Genomic DNA, 20,214 nt, shown 5'->3' on the forward strand with positions numbered 1-20,214 from the left:
ATTATTTTGAATGAACCAGGTCTCAGAGGATCCTCTAGAATAGATGAGCAGGACTCCTGGTTTCTGAATGATTAATGTGTGTGCCTGTGTTTATGTTCTCAGCTACCTAGTGTGAGCCAGGAGACCCTGAAGCACAGTGGGATCGGACGAGCAGTGATGTATCTCTATAAGCATCCCAAGGAGTCCAGGTCCAACAAGGACATGGCAGGGAAACTAATCAGTATGTACATTTTCTTTTTCCTCAGTGTATGTATATATAAAGCTAACTATATTTTTACCAATATTCATTTAAAATGAATCAATAAAGTGAAATGGAAAAAATTTTGGTACCTTCTTATAGGTACCAGTTCTTTCCCCGTAGCCTTAAAATGCTTCTCAGTATATTTAAATATGCAATCCAGTATTAAATACAGCACATAAAATGATGTATTTTCTAATTATGGGTCAAGAGCGTATAGGGAAAGAGGTGGTGGAATGCAGGGCCTGGCATTAGTCACACCTGGTTCAAATCCTGGCTTCACCACCACCCTCACTGCACATCCATAGGCTCATGGTTTCAGTTCTGAGTCTTGGTTTCTTCCTCTGTAAAACAGAGAACTGTGTGTTTACTGTGGGTTTTTGTAAAGATTAAATGAGAGAGTATATATAAAGCACTATATAATCTAGTCAGTTGTCATATTGTTTATGAAATTCTTCAGTCTTAAGAAAAACAAGCATTTTCATCATTCTCCTTAACTCTTCCTGTGCTCCGTGGTGGGAAAGAATTTTTAAACTTCCAAGCTAGATCTAGAAAGCAACTACTTTTGTATCTGAAGACAGTAATTATTTTTCTGTTGAACTTTTAAGAGTATCAAAAGCTTTTAGGGATATTTAATTTTTTTAATAAACCAGAGAAGTATTATCTTTGATCTTGTTACTACCTGTAATTTACTACCTACTAAACAACAAACGTTAATGTTCTGTGCAGTCTTTCTTGACACACTTTTTGCCCTAGACTGAGAGAAGCAGAACGTTCCCACTGCTTAAATCCTTTACACTGGAAAATAATACTCGTTACTCATTATCACAGTGATTCTGAGTCCAGGGCTGGGGTTGGCAGGTCAGTTTTCAGAGACAGTTAGACCACCTCCCCTGAGACTCCTGCTTCCTTTTTAGTTTGAAAACGCCTGTGTTTTGTCTGTGAAGATTCTTTGTCGTTTTGATAGTGTATTAAATGCAAAAATAATCTACATCATGTTTCCAAATAAATGCCCAGTGTTAGCACCTTTGCTTTTTATTTCTTTATCCTCACCCAAGGACATTTTTGCATTTATCTTCAGATAGAGCAGGAGGGAGAGAGGGAGGAAGAGAGAGAGAGAAACATCGACGTGAGAGAGACACATCGACTGGTTGCCACCCACACGACCCCAACCGGGGCTGGGGATCAACTGCAACCAAGGTACATGCCCTTAGTGGGAACTGAACCTGGGTCTCTCTGGTCCGCTGGTCAATGCTCTAACCACTGAGCAAAACCGGCCAGGGCGATGCCTTTGCCTTTTAGAACTAAGCAGGGACTGGGGTGCTTTCCCACGTCTGTCTCGGCAGCCCTCAGTTTCAGTGGGGAGTGGGCCCCAGAGCCGCACCGTTACCTGGGGTTCTTAAAGGTTTGGGCCATTTGACAAGTAACAAGGAAACTTTTGTTTTCTAGAGTAAGAAAGAATTATTTTAAGATTTTGTATTTTTAGAAGAGCTCATTAGAAATTAGGCCGTCTTTATGAAATGTCAACACTTGCTGATGACTGTCAAAGTGAGTCAGATATTACTCTCAATAAGCCTCAGGTGATGACAGGTCTGAACAAATTTTCTGAATCTGCTGGAGCTAGTTGTAATGTTGGTATTATGCTTTGTTTTCCTGAAATAATGGTATCTATAAGGAAAGAATGTTCTAAATACCTAGAATATGACATAACAGTAAGGTGTGGATATTCCAAGAAATGATAAGAGGAATACTACTTTGTGGACTAAATAATTGAGTTTTCCTTGTTATAGATGAATGGTCTCGGCCCATATTTGGTCTTACCTCAAACTACAAAGGAATGACAAGAGAAGAAAGGGAGCAGAGAGACCTAGAGCAAATGCCTCAACGACGAAGGATGAGCAGGTATGAGGGAACAGGTATGAGTAAGTGGAGTACATGTTATTGTCGCAGTAACTCAGCTTTTTTGTGAATCAGAGCAGTAGGAAACCTGCTAAGATGACCGGATTTTGTCTTTCCTCTCAGCTTGATGTGTCTGGGTAGTTCATAATACCCTCTTAATTTTTGTGGGATAATGTATAAGGCAAGGTCCACCCCCCTCCCAGAGCTCTGGTTAGATCTGGTGGAATATGGCCTCTGCCACAGTTGTGGAGGTTGCTTTTCTTGTTTCGGACACTTGCAGAAAAAACTTAGTGCCATGTACAAATTCATAGGATTAAAAAATAATGGTTCACTTTGTATCAATAAACTGGATACAGTTGTATCCTTGGCAGTTAACATTCACCCATATGCAAGGTTAAGAATTATTTTTCCAGCCCTGGTCAGTTTGGCTCAGCGGTTGGAGCATCGACCTGCGGTACAGAGAGACCCGGGTTCGGTTCCCGCTAAGGGCACGTACCTCAGTTGCAGTTTGTCCCCGGCCCTGGTTGGTCGTGCGGGTGGCAGCCACTCGATGTGTCCCTTCACATCAATGTTTCTCTCTCTCTCTCTTCCTCTCTCTCCCTCCCACTCTATCTGAACAAAAAATGGAAAAATGTCCTCGGTTGAGGATTAAAAAAAAAAAAAAAGAATTATTTTTCCAGTGTAAAGGATTTGTGGTCTAAGTTTGATATTTCACTTTGCTCTTATTTTCTTAAGTAGTTCTAAGATGCTAACATTCCTAATATTTCATTGATGACTCTCCTAGCACTGGTGGTCAGACACCTCGAAGAGACCTGGAGAAGGTGCTGACTGGAGAGGAGAAGTAAGGATTTTTTTTTTTTTTTTCTTGAACTATATATAGAGAGAGTCTGTTTGATGCTTTAAGAAAAATGGCAAATGAAATTATGTATGTTCACATTGATGAGGGATGATTTTCAGTTTAAGATTCATTAACTGTCCACAAAGCATTGTACTGGGTGCTCTGAAGGATCCAAGGAAGATAGAGAAATAATTCATTCAACGAAGATGTTAGCCCTGGCAGGTGTGGCTCAGTGGGAACATTGATTCCCAGTTAGGGTACGTGCAGGAGGCCGCTAATTGACGTTTCTCCCTCCCTCCCTCCCTCCCTCCCTCTCTCTGGAATCAGTGTTTTTTTAGAAGTTGTGGTGGCAGTAGTCTTAAAAAATTAATAATAAAGATCTTACTGCTGCTTGCTATATACTAGACTTCTGCATTAATTTCTGGGAATACAAAATCAAATTAAAAATAGTCCAGCCCGGCCGGTGTGGCTCAGTGGTTGAGTGTTAACCCATGCACCAAGAGGTGGCTGGTTTGATTCCCAGTCAGGGCACATGCCCAGGTTGTGGGCCCAGTCCCCAGTGGGGGGCATGCCGGAGGCGGCCAGTCGATGTTCTCTCTCATTGATATTTCTATCTCTGTCTCTCCCTGTCCCTTAACTCTCTCAAACATCAGTAAAGAAAAAGAAAAAATTAGTCCCAAGTCCTCCAAAAAAGTCTTTAGAGGGATTCTAGACCAAGAGAGAGCGTAAGCAAAGGTGTGGGGTAAGCGTGTGCAAGGCCTGTTTCAGGAATGGCAGTGGGCTGAGGGGTGGCCGTGGTTGGTGCCTGAGACGTGCACGGTGAGTGTGGAAATGTAGGTGGGGGCCAGATGTTAAGCAGTTTTAAATCAGGATGAAGATTTTCTCTCCTCTGATTCCGCGTGGAAGGTTTCTGAGCAAGAACACCAAGTCATCAGGTTTGCCTTGAAATGCTGGTGTTTGGATGGTACAGGGTGGGTGGAGGGGAGGGACTGAGGCAGTGAGATAGTTGAACTGTCTGTGTGATGGGGAAGCAGAAGGTTGGGAACACTTTGAGGGGCAGAATTGCCAGGAGCAGGGAAGAGTTGGCTAGATTTGAAGACACCAACCAAAATGTAACCGAAGTGGCAGAGATGGTATTCTCTGAAAGGAGGGGGGGCAGGTCTGGGAGGGAAGCTGAGGAATCCATGCAGGAATAGAGTGATGGTGAGACCAGACCAGCTGAGACAGTGGAAGGTGGGCTGGGCAACCTGGGAGGTCAGGAGGTTTGAGACAGGTGTGTCTGAACCTGCACGGGCGTGCTCTGCTGTGCTTGGCTACATGCGTGTTCTTCTTCTCAGGGCCCTCAGACCTGGAGACCCTGGGTTCTGTGCCCGCGCGCGAGTGCCGATGCCTTCCAACAAGGACTATGTGGTCCGGCCCAAGTGGAACGTGGAGATGGAGTCGTCCCGGGTGAGCAGGCAGGGGAACAGCAAGGCGGATCTCAAATGCAAGCACTCTTTTGTGTCTGATTTCACATGTAAAGCCCGCACCTGCTCTTGAGGGTTACCTGATTCACCTGGTTTCAAGACAGCTGCTCTCTGCTCCCTTACCCAGCATGTCATTTGTCGCTCTGAGCTTTACTTCTGACTTCAAGCGACATCTAGTCAGCAGTTTTTTCTTACCTATCCCTTTATTTCAACCAAATCTTGGAGCCTAGAGTGTTCTGATACAGTCATTTCCTTAGAACCATGAGAATCAGAACTCACCTGCCTCTGCAATGACCCCTCCCCTTTCTCTCCAACTGCTTTAAGTGATTCTGTTGTGATATGGAGGGTAGACACTTCCTCTGTCATCCCTGTAAATACTGCTCAGTGATCATTGCTTTTTAGTAATCTTTTTTTTATTCTCCATTCCAACCACTCTTTCTAGCCTGGTATTCTTAAAAAGGGCCTAAACCGATTGGAAAAGCATAAGAGGCGATTTGCTGAACAGAAACGACTCAGCAGAGTGCACCGTGCAGTCAAGTTCAGCATTGAAGGCAACAGGATGCCCCTGTAGGCCTGGCCCTTCCAGAGTGTATCCAGGAGGTATCCCCAAGGAGGGTGCTCTGCATGGGCTTGACCTGGCGGTAGCTGGAATGAAGATGTGTGTGTGTACTTGCTTAACCAGACAAGGCCAGGCCCACGTTTAGTTTCTGAATAATGACCCTAACAGGCACTGGGTGACATTTAGGTCCTCCTGAACATTTAATTGACACAGAAGTCGTCTCCGCTTATATCGGTACAATGGAGACCAACAGATAACCACTTCCCTGACACGTATTTTGGTCCTTCTGACTGGTACCCATTTTTATTAAAAGGTGGCCTGTGTTGCAGGCACATACACCAGTTAGCAGCTTGGTGGGGGGGGTTGGCTTCTTTTGCTATTGTCAGTGGCTCAACAACGTGAATCTGAGAACTCGTTGCATACAGCCTGGCTCTGAGTGTTTAGGAGGGAAATTTGGTGAACACGTACTCAGTATGTGGTTGGGAACAAAAGAGACTTTGGAGGAGAGTCAGTCTCGCTGACCTGCTGTGCCCTGCAGCCTGCCGTTCTCCAGTTCAGCGCCGCAGAGTCTGCATCTGTCCTTCCCTCCTTTTGTCCATGTCCAAGGGCCTCAGTGTCCCTTCACCCCAACACCTGTCCTTTCACTTTACTGTCTCCCTTTCCCCTCTTTGTCTCTCTCTCTCCTGTTTACAATGTGGCAAAGGAAATGTCCTAAGCAGTCGGTGCGAGCCGTCTTCTTTGGAAGCCTGCCTTTGTCCTGAGGGCACGCACCTGCCTGCTGCTGTTGATGCTTCTGGCCCCGCCTTGCCTGTGGGTGACAGAGTGGTGGGAGAGGTGGCCCAGCCACCTGGAGCAGATAGGTGACCAGCAGAAGGAGAGGGAACGTCCAGTAGAGTTCCTTTCCTTCATCCTCAGCAGGCCCAAGGTCATGATGTGCTGGTACTGATCTAGGACTGAGTGGCTGATGGAGCTCTTTTGAAAAAAATACATGTTTGGGGGCTGATGGTTCCATTGTACATTTCCGCATATCGTTCTTAAGCCCCTGGCAGTTCCTGCTCAGGAAGGCTTTCGCACATTCACTCGGGGCTTCCCTTGTCCCCCACCAGTGCACACGAACAGGCGCCACGTCCAGGAGGAGAGTGGAGCGAGGGAGGCTTTCCTCCGACAGGCCTTGTTCCATGGGGGGGGCAGAAGTAGGGTTGCAGTGTTTATGGAAAACACTGCAATAATTGATAGATAATGATACAGTGATGTGTTCTACTTTCTGTACTCACAACTGGAACCCTGCTTTTACCCACTCCTCTGTCATTCTTATATTTGAAAGTAAATAAGTAAACATCAAACACTACAGAATAACCCTATTCCCAAAGTCCTGCCCTTCCCAAGTCACCACTGATAACAATTTAAAGTGTTAAATGCATCTCCTACCCTGGCCGGTTTGGCTCAGCAGTTAGAGCGTCGGCCTGCGGTCCAGAAAGACCCAGGTTCAGTTCCTGTTAAGGGCGCGTACCTTGGTTGTAGTTTGTCCCCGGCCCTGGTTAGGTCAGGGCCGTGCAGGAGGCAGCTACTCAATGTGTCCCTTTCATGTTGATGTTTCTCTCTCCCTCCCACTCTTATCTGAACAAAAAATGGAAAAATGTCCTTGGATGAGGATTAAAAAAAAATGTATCTCCTGTAATGCTTCAAACTTAGTTTTTTGTTGTTGTAATTGTAGAAAAATTTGAGATAATGAAAAGAAAAATCATCCGCTATTCAAAAGCACTTATATTTTTTGCTTTTTTTACTCTTGCTACTTTAAAATTACCCTGACATAATTTTGATCACTTCTCATAGGTTTATCATTTTTAATGGCTGCATAATAGTGTATCATGTGAATATATAATGTGTTTATTTCTCGGTAGTTTCTGGTTTTTCCTAGGTGCTTTTAAAATAACATTAAAATGACAAAAGCAATACATGCTTTTTTTTTTTTTTTTTTTTTTTTAAATCCTCACCCGAGGATATTTTTCCATTTTTTGTACAGATAGAGTGGGAGAGAGAGAGAGAAACATCGACGTGAAGGGACACATCAAGTGGCTGCCACCCGCACGACCAACCAGGGCCGGGGACAAACTGCAACTGAGGCACGTGCCCTTAGCGGGAACCGAACCCGGGTCTCTCCGGACCGCAGGCTGACGCTCTAACCGCTGAGCCAAACTGGCCAGGGCAGCAATACTGTACATGCTTTTATATAAATTTTTAAATACATAAAACACAAATAAAATTAATGTCACTTGTAAACTCACCACACCTTAACATTAACATTTCGAGGTACTTCTTTTTTTTGTTGTTAATCATCACCCGAGAATATTTTTCTGTTGATTTTTAGATAGAGTGGAAGGGAGGGGGAGAGAGAGACATTGATGTGAGAGAGACACATTGATCAGTTGCCTTGCACACAACTCTGACGAGGACTGCGTATCGAGCCTCCAACCCAGGTACGTGCCCTTGACTAGGAATTGAACCCATAACCCTTTAGTTTACAGACCAGTGCTCTAACCACTGAGACAAACTGGCCAGGGCTTTAGTGGTTCATTCTCTAAGCATACAATAACATTGTTACTTGTTTTGGGTTTTTTAACTGATAAGCAAAATCTTGGTCATATTTTGTTTCTTGTTTGGTTTGTCTTTTACTGGGCATGGTGAAATATCTTTGTAGTAAACATTTTTTTTTTTCTTTCTTTTTTTATCCTCACCCAGGACATTTTTCCATTTTTTGTTCAGACAGAGTGGAAGGGAAAGAGAGGAAGAGAGAGAGAAACATCGATGTGAAAGGGACACATCCAGTGGCTGCCACTCACACAACCCCAGTGGGGGCCGGGGACAAACTGCAACCGAGGTACATGCCCTTAGTGGCAACAGAACCTGGGTCTCTCGGGACCGCAGGCCGACGCTCTAACCACTGAGCAAGCTGGCCAGGGCTATAGTAAACCTTCTTTAGTGGCATAATATTGTGTTGGATTACAGTTGTAATTGTAAGCAAACCCATCTTTGCTAAAGTTTTAGGCTACTTTGGGTTTTTCACTGGTAAGACAGCGCTAAACTGTCCACTCTTGCTGTCCTGAGGAAGTGGCATGGCGTTGATGAGTCAGGAAAGGTCATTGAATTGAGCGTGTAGGCAGTGTTCTGTGTTTCAGGCTTGGGGTCACTAGGCACGGGCAGCTGCAGCCTCCCGAGCTGTGACTGGGAGCAGACCAGCACGGCATTGCTGGGGTGGGAGGGCTCGGACTGCAGAGGAGGTCCTGGGGGTGAGCAAGGGGAAAGCAGACTGGTGTGTAGTCCTCCTGGGAGTTGGGGAGTTGGCAGGGGTATGAGCGGATAAGATTTCCAGTGTGGACTGACTGCAATATTATAAATCAGGTTACATTATCTGAAAGGAAGTCAGATATTTGGGATTCTTCAGGAAATCTGGGATATTTAAACTCTGGCCCCCAAGTTCAAATGTGGCTGATGTTCAAAGGTCCCCCCTCTGCATCTCTCCACCTCTTCCCCCAGGGGGTGTTCAGGAGGGGGTGATGGCCGCACACTTTTTCTAATCTGATCGTGAATTTTTATGCTAACTCGGTATTAGTGCCAAGTACTAAAATTGATAAAAAATAATATTTAGAATTGGGATATTTCTAGAAAATCTAGGGTTGATGATCAGCATGGCTCTTATTCAGGAATGTCAGACTTAGGAGCACTTCTTGCTTGTCTGAATGTGGAGTTGAGTCCAGAGGTGGGTAGCCACTGGGAAGGCGCCCTGACTCAGGGGCACGTCTCCACGCTGGCACTGACCTGGAGTGTCTCCCAGGCCCTGCCTCCTTTTAGCATTGAGCTTCACAGGTGACTTACTAGTAAGCCTGGGGAGAGAAGAACTAGGAAAACCCATCTCATTGTAACCATGCAACATTATTAGAGGTTGCAGTTGTTAGCAACACTAGAGTCAGCAGGAGTCCACCCTGGTTGACATGATGGCAGGCCTTTTCACCACTTCTAAAGGGTACCGATTTATTGGAGACCACATTTTTTTAAAGCATACAAACTTTTCGATGTAAAAGAAATAACCTAATAACCAAACCTTTAAACATAAAGGGTAAGCAGGAAGAGATGTAAGAAGTAGGAAGCCCCTTGAATTGACTTAATTTTCTTTTTATGCCAGATATACTTATTTAACCTAAATCTCATTGATTGCAAAGTAGTAGTGATACTAGTCATAGTGATACTAGTCGTAGTGATGCTGTGAGCAGTGTGTGCTGGCCTCTGCTTTGTCTGACGGTGCTCTCTTGTTTCCTTCCCCCAGTAGTCCTGAGGGGCACAGGCGGGGTGTGGGCTGCCCAGGGCCACAGGCCTCCCGAGGCAGAACAGGGTCCCCCAGTGGGAGACCAGAGCTCCGGCACTGCCTGGCTTGGCTTTGCTAACCCTGACCCATCTATCATACTTACGACTTTTTCTCAGATGACTTTCCTTGTCTTAGAAGATGATCCTGTACTCCAGCACTGTGTGAGGGTGTGTATGTCAGGTGGTCGGCTCCACATCTAGTCTTTGCAAAGGAAAAGCACACAGTACATGTAATCTGAGGGGACTGGGGGATCATAGCTTCGATCTTTCCTCCTTTCTCTCATCTAGGAGATTTCCATGGACTGAGAACAAATGTACCAATAAGGCACAGACAACAGCAAAAGTATTCTTCACTGAGAGTTTGGGTTTTCTGGCATTGCTGTGTGCCCTTGCTCTGTTGTTTCTAAGGTCACCAAAGCATACTCTGGTAATTTCAGAGCTGGGAGCTCTTCTGACTGCTCACTTTCAGATAGAATATGAAAGACAAAGCTAGATTTATATGTTTCAGTAATTGCTCTTTAATTTTTACCCCACTTTCAGTTTCAGGGGACCTCCAAGAAGGGTATCAGTCGACTGGATAAACAGATGAGAAAGTTCACCGATATCAGGAAAAAAAGCAAATCTGCACACGCAGTGAAAATCAGCATCGAGGGCAATAAAATGCCTTTGTGACCTGCCTGGGGTGTGTCCCCAGCTCTGCTTGAAGAAACGCGCAGTGGACTCTGGAGGAAGAAGAGGGTATTTACACTTTTTAGGGCACCTGTAGATGGTTCAGCTCGTGTCGTAGCACTTGTCTTTCTCTCCACTGTATTTAAACCATTTCTTGTGTCCTTTGTACAGAAGAATACTACTCTCTCTTCTCTAAACTTTACACAATAAAACTCCAGTCTGGTTTTGGGAGGCTGTCTCTTCATTGCCTTAGAGGACTCATTAGTGGGGGTGAAAATTGTTTCTTGGTGAATGAGAAGGACTATTAGATATTACGGTGGTTTGTGATCTTTCCAAGTGCAGGCCTGCCTACTGTAGTGTAATAAGGCATTTGTCTGGTCTGTCCTGGGCTCCTGAAGAGGAGCTTCTAAAGCTTGTGGGTTTCCTGGGTGATGGGAGTATCTTTGTGATTATAATGAGGTGACTCCTAGTGAGCCCCCATATAGCTTTAAGAAGGGGGTCTAGTCACCCCTTCGTAAACAGATGAGGTCTGTTGTGGAGGGTAGGACTGGGCAGGCCTAACCTGAGAGATGCTGAAGATGGAGTACAATCATTCAGTCATGTGGATAATGATGTAATCAGTAGTGCCTAAATAGTGAGGCCGGTGTGGCTTAGTGGTTGAGCCTTGACCCGTGCACCAAGAAGTTGCCAGTTCGATTCCTGCTCAGTATACACGCCCAGATTGTGGGCCTGATCCCCAGTGGGGAGCATGCAGGAGGCAGCCAGTCAATGTTCTCTCTCATCAATGTTTCTCTCTCTCCCTCTCCCTCCCTCTCTAAAAAAAATCAATAAAGGAAAAAAAAAATAGGCCCTAGTGAAAAACTCTAAATAACAGCCCTGGCCAGTTTAGCTCAGCGGTTAGAGTGTCGGCCTGCAGACCAGAGAGTCCCGGTTTTGGTTCCCGCTAAGAGCACGTACCTAGGTTGCAGTTTGTCCCTGGCCTGGGTTGGGGTTGTGGGTGGCAACCAGTCGGTGTGTCTAATATTGATGTTTCTTTTCCTCTTTCCCTCCCACTCTATCTGAAAATGGATGCAAAAATGTCCTTGGGTGAGGATAAAAAGAACTCTAGATAACAAAGCTCAGTGGGGCTTTCTGTTGGTGAACATACTGTTATGCTGAGATGGTGACGAGCCTTGATTCCACCAAAAGAGGGTGTGGACGCTGTTAGTGCTCCAGACCTTGCCCTGTGTGTCTTCATTTGGCTGGTCCTCCCAATCTGAATTCTTTATAATAAAACTATAAATACAGTGCTTTTCTGATTCTTGAGTCATTCTAGTGAATTCTTGAACCTAATGGGTCTGCCAGAAGTGGGGATGGACTACTTGGAGCCAGCTGGTGGGATGGGGACAGTCTTGTAGGGGGCTGAGCCCTTAAACTTGTGAAGTCTGATGCTGACTCCAGATTGTTAATGTCAGAATTGAATTGCAGTATCCTCGGGGTTAAAACAACCTACCAACACAATTTCATTTCTTGGTATCTCTCTCGTTAGGGAAATTTTCACTATTTGATTTCGATTACAGGCACACCCCAGAGATATAGCAGACTCAGTTCCAGACCACCTCAGTAAAGCAAGTCACACAAGCCTTTTGGTTTCCCAGTGCATATAAAAGCTGTTACACTACATTGTAGTCTGTTAACTATGCGGTAGCATTATGTGTTAATGTGCATACCTTAATTTAAAAATACGTTATTGCTAAAAATTGCTAACCATCAGCATTGCTGGTGGAGGGTTCTTGCCTCGGGTTGATAGCTGCTGACTGGTGAGGGGGTAGTTGCTGAAGGTTGGGTGGCTGTGGCAATTTTTAAAAACAAGACCATGGAGTTTGTTGTACTGCTTGGCTTTTGTTCACGAACGGTATCTCAAAGATCACTGATCATAGATCACCATAAGAAATAGAATAATGAGAAGGTTAGAAGTATTGCAAGAATGACCAAAATGTGGCGAAGTGAGCAAACACAGGGAAAACAGCACTGATAGATGTGCACAATGGGTACCACAAACTCAAGTTTGGGGGAGGGGACGATGTCTGCAGTGCGGTAAAGCGAAATGTGATGAAATGTGTGTACAGTTTCGATGTAGGTGGTCTCCTTTGGGGACTCTACAAAGTAAAGAAGATTGGGAAGTACAGTAGTCCTAGAGGAAGTGTGGATATAACATAGCATCACTATACCAGTTGCTTCTAGCAGTCAGACAATTGAGAGAGGCATCATTATAGCTATGGCTATATTCTGTTTGGGGGATACTTTTAAATTATTTTACATCAGATTTAATTAGAAAACTGATCAGTCCAAATGATGAAAGTACCCGTAGTTTGCTTTAACTTCAGGAAGCCTGCTCTGATAGAAATTGGTGTAGACTTATGGTCAAGACGGTAGTGCAGGTGAACACAGTACTGGCACCCTGCCACGCCCACATTGAAACTGCAACTGATGGACAGAATGGCCACCACTCAGAACTACACAGAACCTGGCAAACAGAACCCCTGCCCAGGGTTCTGGTGCCAGGAAGAGAAGTCCCCATAACTTCTGTGAAAACCAGTGGCGACTGTGGTTGAGTGAGACGGGGGGCCTCTCGAGTTTCTCTTAAAGGACCCACACATAGGCTCACTCAATTCCAGCACTGGGGCAGCAGTTCAAAAAGTGCCTCAGATAAATGGGGAAGAACCGAATTGTCTGGCTTCAGGGTGAAGGCTACTGGGGTGGGGGTGGGCAGATTTCTCCCAGAAGTGCTGGCAGAGGTCATTGTTCCTTTGCTGAGCCCTTCACAGTTCTGGCAGGCGGGCACCGTATCTGAGTCTCCATCAACCTGCCTCACACTGTTTACCCGGCCCTGGTGATTCCCCACCCCCCACTGATCCAAGCTATTTCCAGTGGCTTTTCCATACTACTGGCCTCAGTGTACTACCTCCTGCTAAGTGGCCCCAGGCCCGGCAGTAATGGCAGCTGGCCTTTGGTTGCAACTTGGCCTCTCCTGGGCACCTCTAAGCACAGCACAAGCAGCAGCCATCTGCGGATCACTCTGTAGCTGGGGCATGGTGCTTTTGGTCAGGGCACAAGTGGTTGTTGACCTTGAACTCCAGGGAGGCCCCAAAGCCAGTACACCTGGTGGACAGTTTCAGACCATGGTAGATTACAACCCTACCACCTCCATGAGAGACTCAAGTGGTAGACACCAAACCCCCACAGAAGCAAGCCCTGCTCCATAGGATGGGCCTCTGAACCGCAACTCCTCTGTAGTTGCAGCCGGTCCTCCCAGCAGACCTCCCTGCGAGTCAATCCCTCCCAATGATGCCAATAGCAATCAAGGCTCAACTACAATTGGACAATGCACAGAGACCACAAAGGGATGCACTGGAGTGCCTAGCTCAGATGACTGTGAGGCTAAACCACTGAGCCCTTCAGGACACCTACTACACAAGGCGATGCTGCCAAGTCTGGGAGACATAGCAGCTCTACCTGACACATAAAAACAAACAGGGAAATGGCCAAAAATGAGGGGACAAAGAAACAGGTTTCAAATGAAAAAAAAGGAAAAATCAGAAAGAAAAAACTAAATGAAATGGAGGCAAACAAATGATCAGACACAGAGTTCAAAACAATGGTTACAAGGATGCTCAAGGAACTTAAGAACTTCAACAGCATGAAAAGGACATGAAACCATAAAAAGAACCTTTCAGAAATGAAGGATACACCAACTGAAATGAAGCATAAATTACAGAGAATCAACAATAGAGTAGATGAAGCAGATAATCAAATCAGCCATTAGGAATATAGGGAAGAAGAAAATACCCAATCAGAACAGCAAAAATGAAAAAAGAATTTTTAAAATTTAGGATAGTTTATGTTTTAAGGAGCCTCTGAGACAACTTCAAATGTACCAACATTTGCATCACAAGGATACAGGAAGGAGAAAAGATAGAGCAAGAAATTGAAATCCTATTTTGAAAAAATAATGATAGTAATCTTCCCTAATCTGGGGAAGGAAGTAAACATAGAAGTCCAGGAAGCTTAGAGAATTCCAGATGAACCCAAAGAGGCACACACCAAGACACATCAAAATTAAAATGCCAAAGGCAAAAGACAAAGAGAATTTTAAAAGCAGCCAGAGGAAAGCATATATTTACCTACAAGAGAGCTCCCATAAGACTGTCAGCTTATTTCTCAACAGAAATATTTCAGACTAGAAGGGAGTGGCACCAAAGTGATGAAAAGCAAGGACCTATAACCAAGAATACTCTATCCTGCAAAGCTATCATTTAGAATTGAAGAAAAGATAAATAACTTCCCAGGCAAGAAAAAGCTAAAGGAGTTCATCATTGTTACCAGTGTTACCTAGAAATGTTAAGGGGTCTTCTTTAAGGAAAAGAAGGGGAAAAAATGATTTAAAATATGAATAATAAACAGTCATAAGAAAGAATAAAATCTTACTATTTGTGACAGCATGGATGTACCTAGAGGGTATTATGTTAAGTGAAATAAGTCAGAGAAAGACAAACACCATATGACTTGACTCATATGTGGAATATAAACAACAATATAAATAAACAGAAACAGACTCATTGATATAGAGAACAGACTGATGGTTGCCAGATGGGAGAGGGGTTGGGGAACTGAGTGGAAAAGGTGAGGGGGTTAAGAAGTATAGATTGGTCATTACAAAATAGTAAAAATATTAAAAATTTTCTAATCACTATGTTGTACACCTGAAATTAATGCCAAATATAGAATATAAACTTTATAAAAAAAACTAGAATACGAAGCAAGATGGCTGAAGCCTAAGGAAGTTCCGTCTGCTTGCTCCACGCAAAGGACCAGACCTGAAGCTAAACTGCAGCACATTCGACTTGAAAAACCACCTGAAAATAGCTGATTGGAAATACTGTGAGCAGAAAGTGTAGAAAGGAGACAGGAGAAGACCCAGGGAAAGGGGGCCAGCACATCTGCCTCTGAGAGCAGGGGACTCAGCCCCACACAGGGATCCCCAAATAAGAGCAATGGAGAAGGGAAGGGGAGCCCATATAGCATTGGACAGTGGGAATTGGGGGTGATTTGGCCCACCAGGGTGACTCAGTATTATCTCAGGCTAAAAGCCAGTGGTTGTGGCACCTACCTGGAAAGCTTGCTCTGACTGTGGGAGCCGGAGAGGCCACAAAGCAGAATGGCACACCTGAGAAGGGGTCTGAACAGATCACACAGCAGTGTGTCTGAGGGGCTGAATAGTCGCTGAAAAAAGTTTGATGACAGCCAGAATGCCAGGGGAAAGAGATGCAGTCCTCCCCACCTTGAGCCAAGAACTGGCATTCCTTTCCCCACCAGTAGAAAAGCTCTGAGCTGGAAATCAGCACCCCAGCAGCTGGGCCTGGTGATGCTGGGGATTTGGATGTCTGCCTGGGCAGGAGCCTGGTCAGAAGCCCCACCCAGTGAGAGCCCGGTTGTGCTGAAAGATTAAAAGAGCCAAGCAGAGCATTTTCTGACCCCCCCCCCCCCCATTCTCTTCTGATTGGAGTGGCGATGAGATATGCCAGCAGCACAGGTAGAGCTGAAGCATTAAAAGGAGAGGAAAAGACTGCCTGTCCTTCCTATAAGCTTCAGGCACCACCCCACCATGCAAATCTGTTTAAACCATTCTGACTGAACTGATACCCTGCCAAGCCCAGTGCCATGTGGTAAGGGAAAGAAGTCCAGACAAATAACATTCAAGGGACCAGCCCCAAAAGTGACCCAGCCTCTGGGCTAGGGAAAACCCACCCACTGGACTATCTGGGACCCCACCCTTCAGTTGGCATGACAGGGTCAACAGAGTTGACAGGCTCGGGGTTGAGACTTACAGTTAACAATCCTGAGGTCTGCCCTGACCAGTTTGGCTCAGCAGTTAAAGCATGGGCCCATGGACTGGTGAGCCACGGGTTTGGTTCTGGTCAAGGGCACATACCTTGGTTTCGGTTTGTCCCTGGCCCTGATTGGGTTGTATGGGAGGCAACTAGTCGATGTGCCTCTATCACACTGATTCTCTCTGTCTCTGTCTCTGTCTCTGTCTCTGTCTCTGTCTCTCTCTCTCTCTTTCTCTCCCTCCCTCTCACTCTATCTGATAATAAGTAGAAAAATATCCTCAGGTAAGGAATAAAACAACAACAAAACAATCCTGAGGGCTGACCTCACTCATAAATGAACAACAGCAATCAAGACCCAAATTCAACAGGAGAGCCCACATAACCCACACAAGGGTCATTCCTAGAGCACCCAGCTCAGAAGATCAAGGAGACTACTCCACTGGGTCCCACCCACCACATCAATACTGGGAAGCATAGCAGTCTTATCTGATACACACTGACCTGCCAATGCATCCCAGTGTACCTCACCTGGCTCCAAACTACCAGACTGATAAAATGGTGACACAAAGAACCCCCAAATGAAAGAAAAGGAGGAATCGCTAGAAAAGAAACTACATGAAATGGAGGAAAGCAGTTTGTCAGATAAGAGAATTCAACGCAATGCTTTTAAGGGATCTCAAACAACTTAGTAAGAATTACAAGTAACTAAATGAGAGTTGTAAAGAGCTCAGTGGTAGCTACACCAGCATAAAAATAGAGAAGCTATAAATAAAAATCCAGAAGAAACAAAGAATGACAGCTGAAATTAGATTAGAAGAAGTAGAAGACCAAATCACTGAAGTAGAAGACAAGGTAGGAAAAAACAAACATCCAATTAGAACAGCGAATGGAAAAAACAAACAAAACACTAAAAAGCAGGATGAAAGTTTAAGGGAGTTTTGGAACAAGATAAAATGTAACAACATTCACATCATAGGGGTACCAGAAGGAGAAGAATCAAAGAAAGTAATAGAAAGCCTCTTTGAAAAAGCAATAACAGAACCAAAAGACACCTTGGAGGACCACATAACAAGGGACACTGACTCAATTCTGGTAGGCTTGCAAGGATGCGAGAGCCCACGGTCCGCAGTGGCCTGGGCAGGGACCAGGGGGCTCGTCGGAAAGTTGCTGCGGCCGCCTTGCTGTGACCCTACCTGAGTCCTGCGAACTCTGCCTGATAAGCCCTCGGCTGGTGCTGCACAGACTCGCGGGGACCAGGAGACTCTGCTGGAAGCTGCTGCCACCTTGGCAGTGTCCCGCTACCACGGCTCAGTCTTGGGGTTTCTGCTGAGTGCAACGCCCTCGGCTGGTTCCACAGCCGCAGCTGCCCTTGGCTGGAAGCAGCACTCTCAGGTTAAAAGTCCCAGGCGGCTCCATGACGCAGAATCTAGACAGAGGCTAAATTGGCTGTAGCCACTCACCTTGGGCTCCGGCAGAGGGAAGGCAGACTGGACTGGAACTGTGTAGGGACACTCGGGTTTTGGAGGGTGCTCAGAACTTTTGCTGAGTACAGCCACGCAGGACTGTGGTCATTTTACTCCTTCCCAGGGTCCTGGGGAGAGGCGGAGGCCCCGCCCTCAGAGATTCAACCCCACCTGGTGGCCATTGAAATGCTAATTGAGGCCCATTAACAACCAGCAGCTGCCCCACCCTCGGGAAATCCTCTTACACTGAACACCTGAGGGAGTTTTTCATTCAATTCAGAAACCAAGGGTCTTCAGGTGACCTCTACTAACGCCTGCAGGCAAAAAAAGCTAGAGGATAACTACCATTCCCTGGGCTAGCAACAGTAACCAGAAAAGCTAAGACTTGATGGTGGTGGTTAAAGCGGGTCCTCCCTGGCTCATCCAAACTCAGGAGAGGGAGCCACAAACAGCAGAACACCAATACCCACATGGAAAATTTGGCAGAGTCCAAAGCCACTGTGATAGCCAAAATGGTGAAACACAGAAACAAAAGCCAAATGAAAGAACAAGAGACCTCTATGGAAGAAGAGATAAATGAGGTACAGTTAAGCAAGTTAACAGAACTAGAATTTAGAGCCATGATGTTAAGGAAGCTCAACAGCATGTGTAAGGATATGAGCACCATAAGTGATGACATAGAAATGTTGAAAATCAACCAGTTGGAAATTAAAAACCAACAGGAAGAAATTAAGAATAACATATAAGAAACGAAAAACACATTGGAAGGTCTAAAAAGCAGAGTAGGGGAAGCTGAGGACCGGATCAGTGAATTAGAAGACAGGCTAGAAAAAATCAACCAATCAGAACACCAAAAGGAAAAAACGATTAAAAAACAGGAAGACAGCTTATGAGAACTGTGGGACAACTGGAAACGGAATAATATTCGCATCACAGGAGTCCCTGAAGAAGAAGAAAATAAGCAAGGGTTAGAAAATATATTTGAAGAAATAGTGACAGAAAACTTCCCTAATTTGGTGAAGGAAGAAGGCATTCAAGTTCAAGAAGCACAGAGAGCCCCAAGTAAGAAGAAGCCAAACAGGCCCACACCAAGACACATAGTAATCAAACTGCCAAAAATTAAAGACAAAGAGAGAATCCTAAAAGCAGCAAGAGAGAAGCAACAGGTTACCTACAAAGGAAACCCCATAAGGCTCTGAGCAGACTTCTCACAAGAAACACTACAGGCCAGAAGGGAATGGCATGAAATAATCAAGGTCATGAAAAACAAGGATCTGAATCCAAGACTACTCTACCCAGCAAGGCTATCATTCAGAATAGAAGGTCAAATAAAGAGCTTCCCAGACAAAAAAAGGTTAAGGGGATACATTAGCACCAAACCAGCACTGCAAGAAATGTTAAAAGGACTGCTGTAACTAGCAAGAGAAATAGAAAGAAAAATATAACCACACTAAACAAAAATGGCAATAAATAAGTACATATCAATAATCACCTTAAATGTAAATGGACTGAATGCTCCCATAAAAAGACACAGAGTAGCTGATTGGATAAGAAAGCATGACTCATCTATATGTTGTTTAGAAGAGACCCACCTCACAACAAAAGACTCACATAGATTGAAAGTGAAGGGATGGAAAAAATCTTCCAAGCAAACGGAAAAGAAAAAAAACTGGGGTAGCAATACTCATATCTGATAAAATAGATTTCAGAATGAATGCCATAATTAGAGACAAAGAAGGCCACTACATAATATTGAAAGGATCTATCCAACAGGAAAATATAACCTTGATAAACATATATGCACCCAATATAGGAGCACCAAAATATATTAAAAATCTTCTGGAGGACTTCAAAGGAGAAATCGATAGCAATACAATCATAGCAGGGGACTTCAACACCCCGCTGACATCACTGGACAGATCCTCTAGACAAAAAATTAGCAAGGAAACAGAGACTCTAAATGAAGCACTAGACCAAATGGATTTAATAGATATCTACAGAGAATTACACCCCAAAACTACAGAATTCACATTCTTCTCAAGTGCACATGGGACATTCTCAAAGATAGACCACAAGTTAGGGCACAAACTAAGTCTCTACAAGTTCAAGAAGATTGAAATCATATCAACCATCTTCTCAGATCACCATGGCATGAAACTAGAAATCAGTTGCAAGAAGAACATACAAAGACATTTGAACAAATGGAAGCTAAGTAGCATGTTATTAAACAATGAATGGGTCACCGAGGAGATCAAGGAAGAAATAAAAAACTTCCTGGAAACCAATGGAAATGAAGACACAACAACACACAATCTATGGGATGCAGCGAAAGCAGTTCTGAGAGGGAAATTCATAGCACTACAGGCCTACCTCAAAAAAGAAGAAAGATCTCTAACAGACTATCTAACCTCACAACTTAAAAAACTAGAGAGCAAACAAAAAGAAAACCCCAGAGCAAGTAGAAGGAAGAAAATAGTAAAGATCAGAGCAGAAATAAATGACATGAAGACAAAAAAAAAAAAACAACAACAACAATTCAACGGATCAATAAAACAAAGAGCTGGTTTTTTGAAAAGATAAACAAGATTGATAAACCCTTAGCTAAACTCACCAAGAAACAAAGAGAGAGAACCCAAATACACAAAATCAGAAATGAAAGAGGAGAGATAACAACTGACACCACAGAAATACAAAAGATCGTTAACAACTACTATGAACAATTACATGGCAACAAATTCGACAATCTAAGCAAAATGGACAAATTTCTAGAAACACATACTCTCCCAAAACTGGATCGGGAAGAGATAGAAAACTTGAATAGATCAATAACAACAGAAGAAATTGAAGATGCAA

At 44.4% G+C, this 20,214-nt stretch overlaps 1 protein-coding gene across 5 annotated transcripts in view; it reads left to right on the forward strand.

Moving 5' to 3' along the window:
- IWS1 (interacts with SUPT6H, CTD assembly factor 1) overlaps window positions 1-10,719 on the forward strand; it is a 53,302-nt gene extending 42,583 nt beyond the window's left edge. For 3 of the 5 annotated variants that reach the window (XM_036254262.1, XM_036254257.1, XM_036254258.1), the window contains exons 10-14: window positions 103-220; window positions 2,029-2,140; window positions 2,922-2,978; window positions 4,313-4,424; window positions 9,900-10,719. In XM_036254262.1, the coding sequence (XP_036110155.1) occupies window positions 103-220; window positions 2,029-2,140; window positions 2,922-2,978; window positions 4,313-4,424; window positions 9,900-10,031 (531 nt within the window). In that variant the 3' untranslated portion in view covers window positions 10,032-10,719. Of the gene's footprint in view, window positions 1-102; window positions 221-2,028; window positions 2,155-2,921; window positions 2,979-4,312; window positions 4,425-4,883; window positions 5,042-9,899 lie in introns of those variants that run through there. The other 2 variants (XM_036254260.1, XM_036254261.1) reach the window with 2 other exon arrangements.
- The last annotated feature ends 9,495 nt before the right edge of the window (window positions 10,720-20,214 follow it).

This window comes from Molossus molossus, unplaced genomic scaffold (assembly GCF_014108415.1).
Source record: "Molossus molossus isolate mMolMol1 unplaced genomic scaffold, mMolMol1.p scaffold_m16_p_11, whole genome shotgun sequence".
Classification (NCBI taxonomy): domain Eukaryota; kingdom Metazoa; phylum Chordata; class Mammalia; order Chiroptera; family Molossidae; genus Molossus; species Molossus molossus.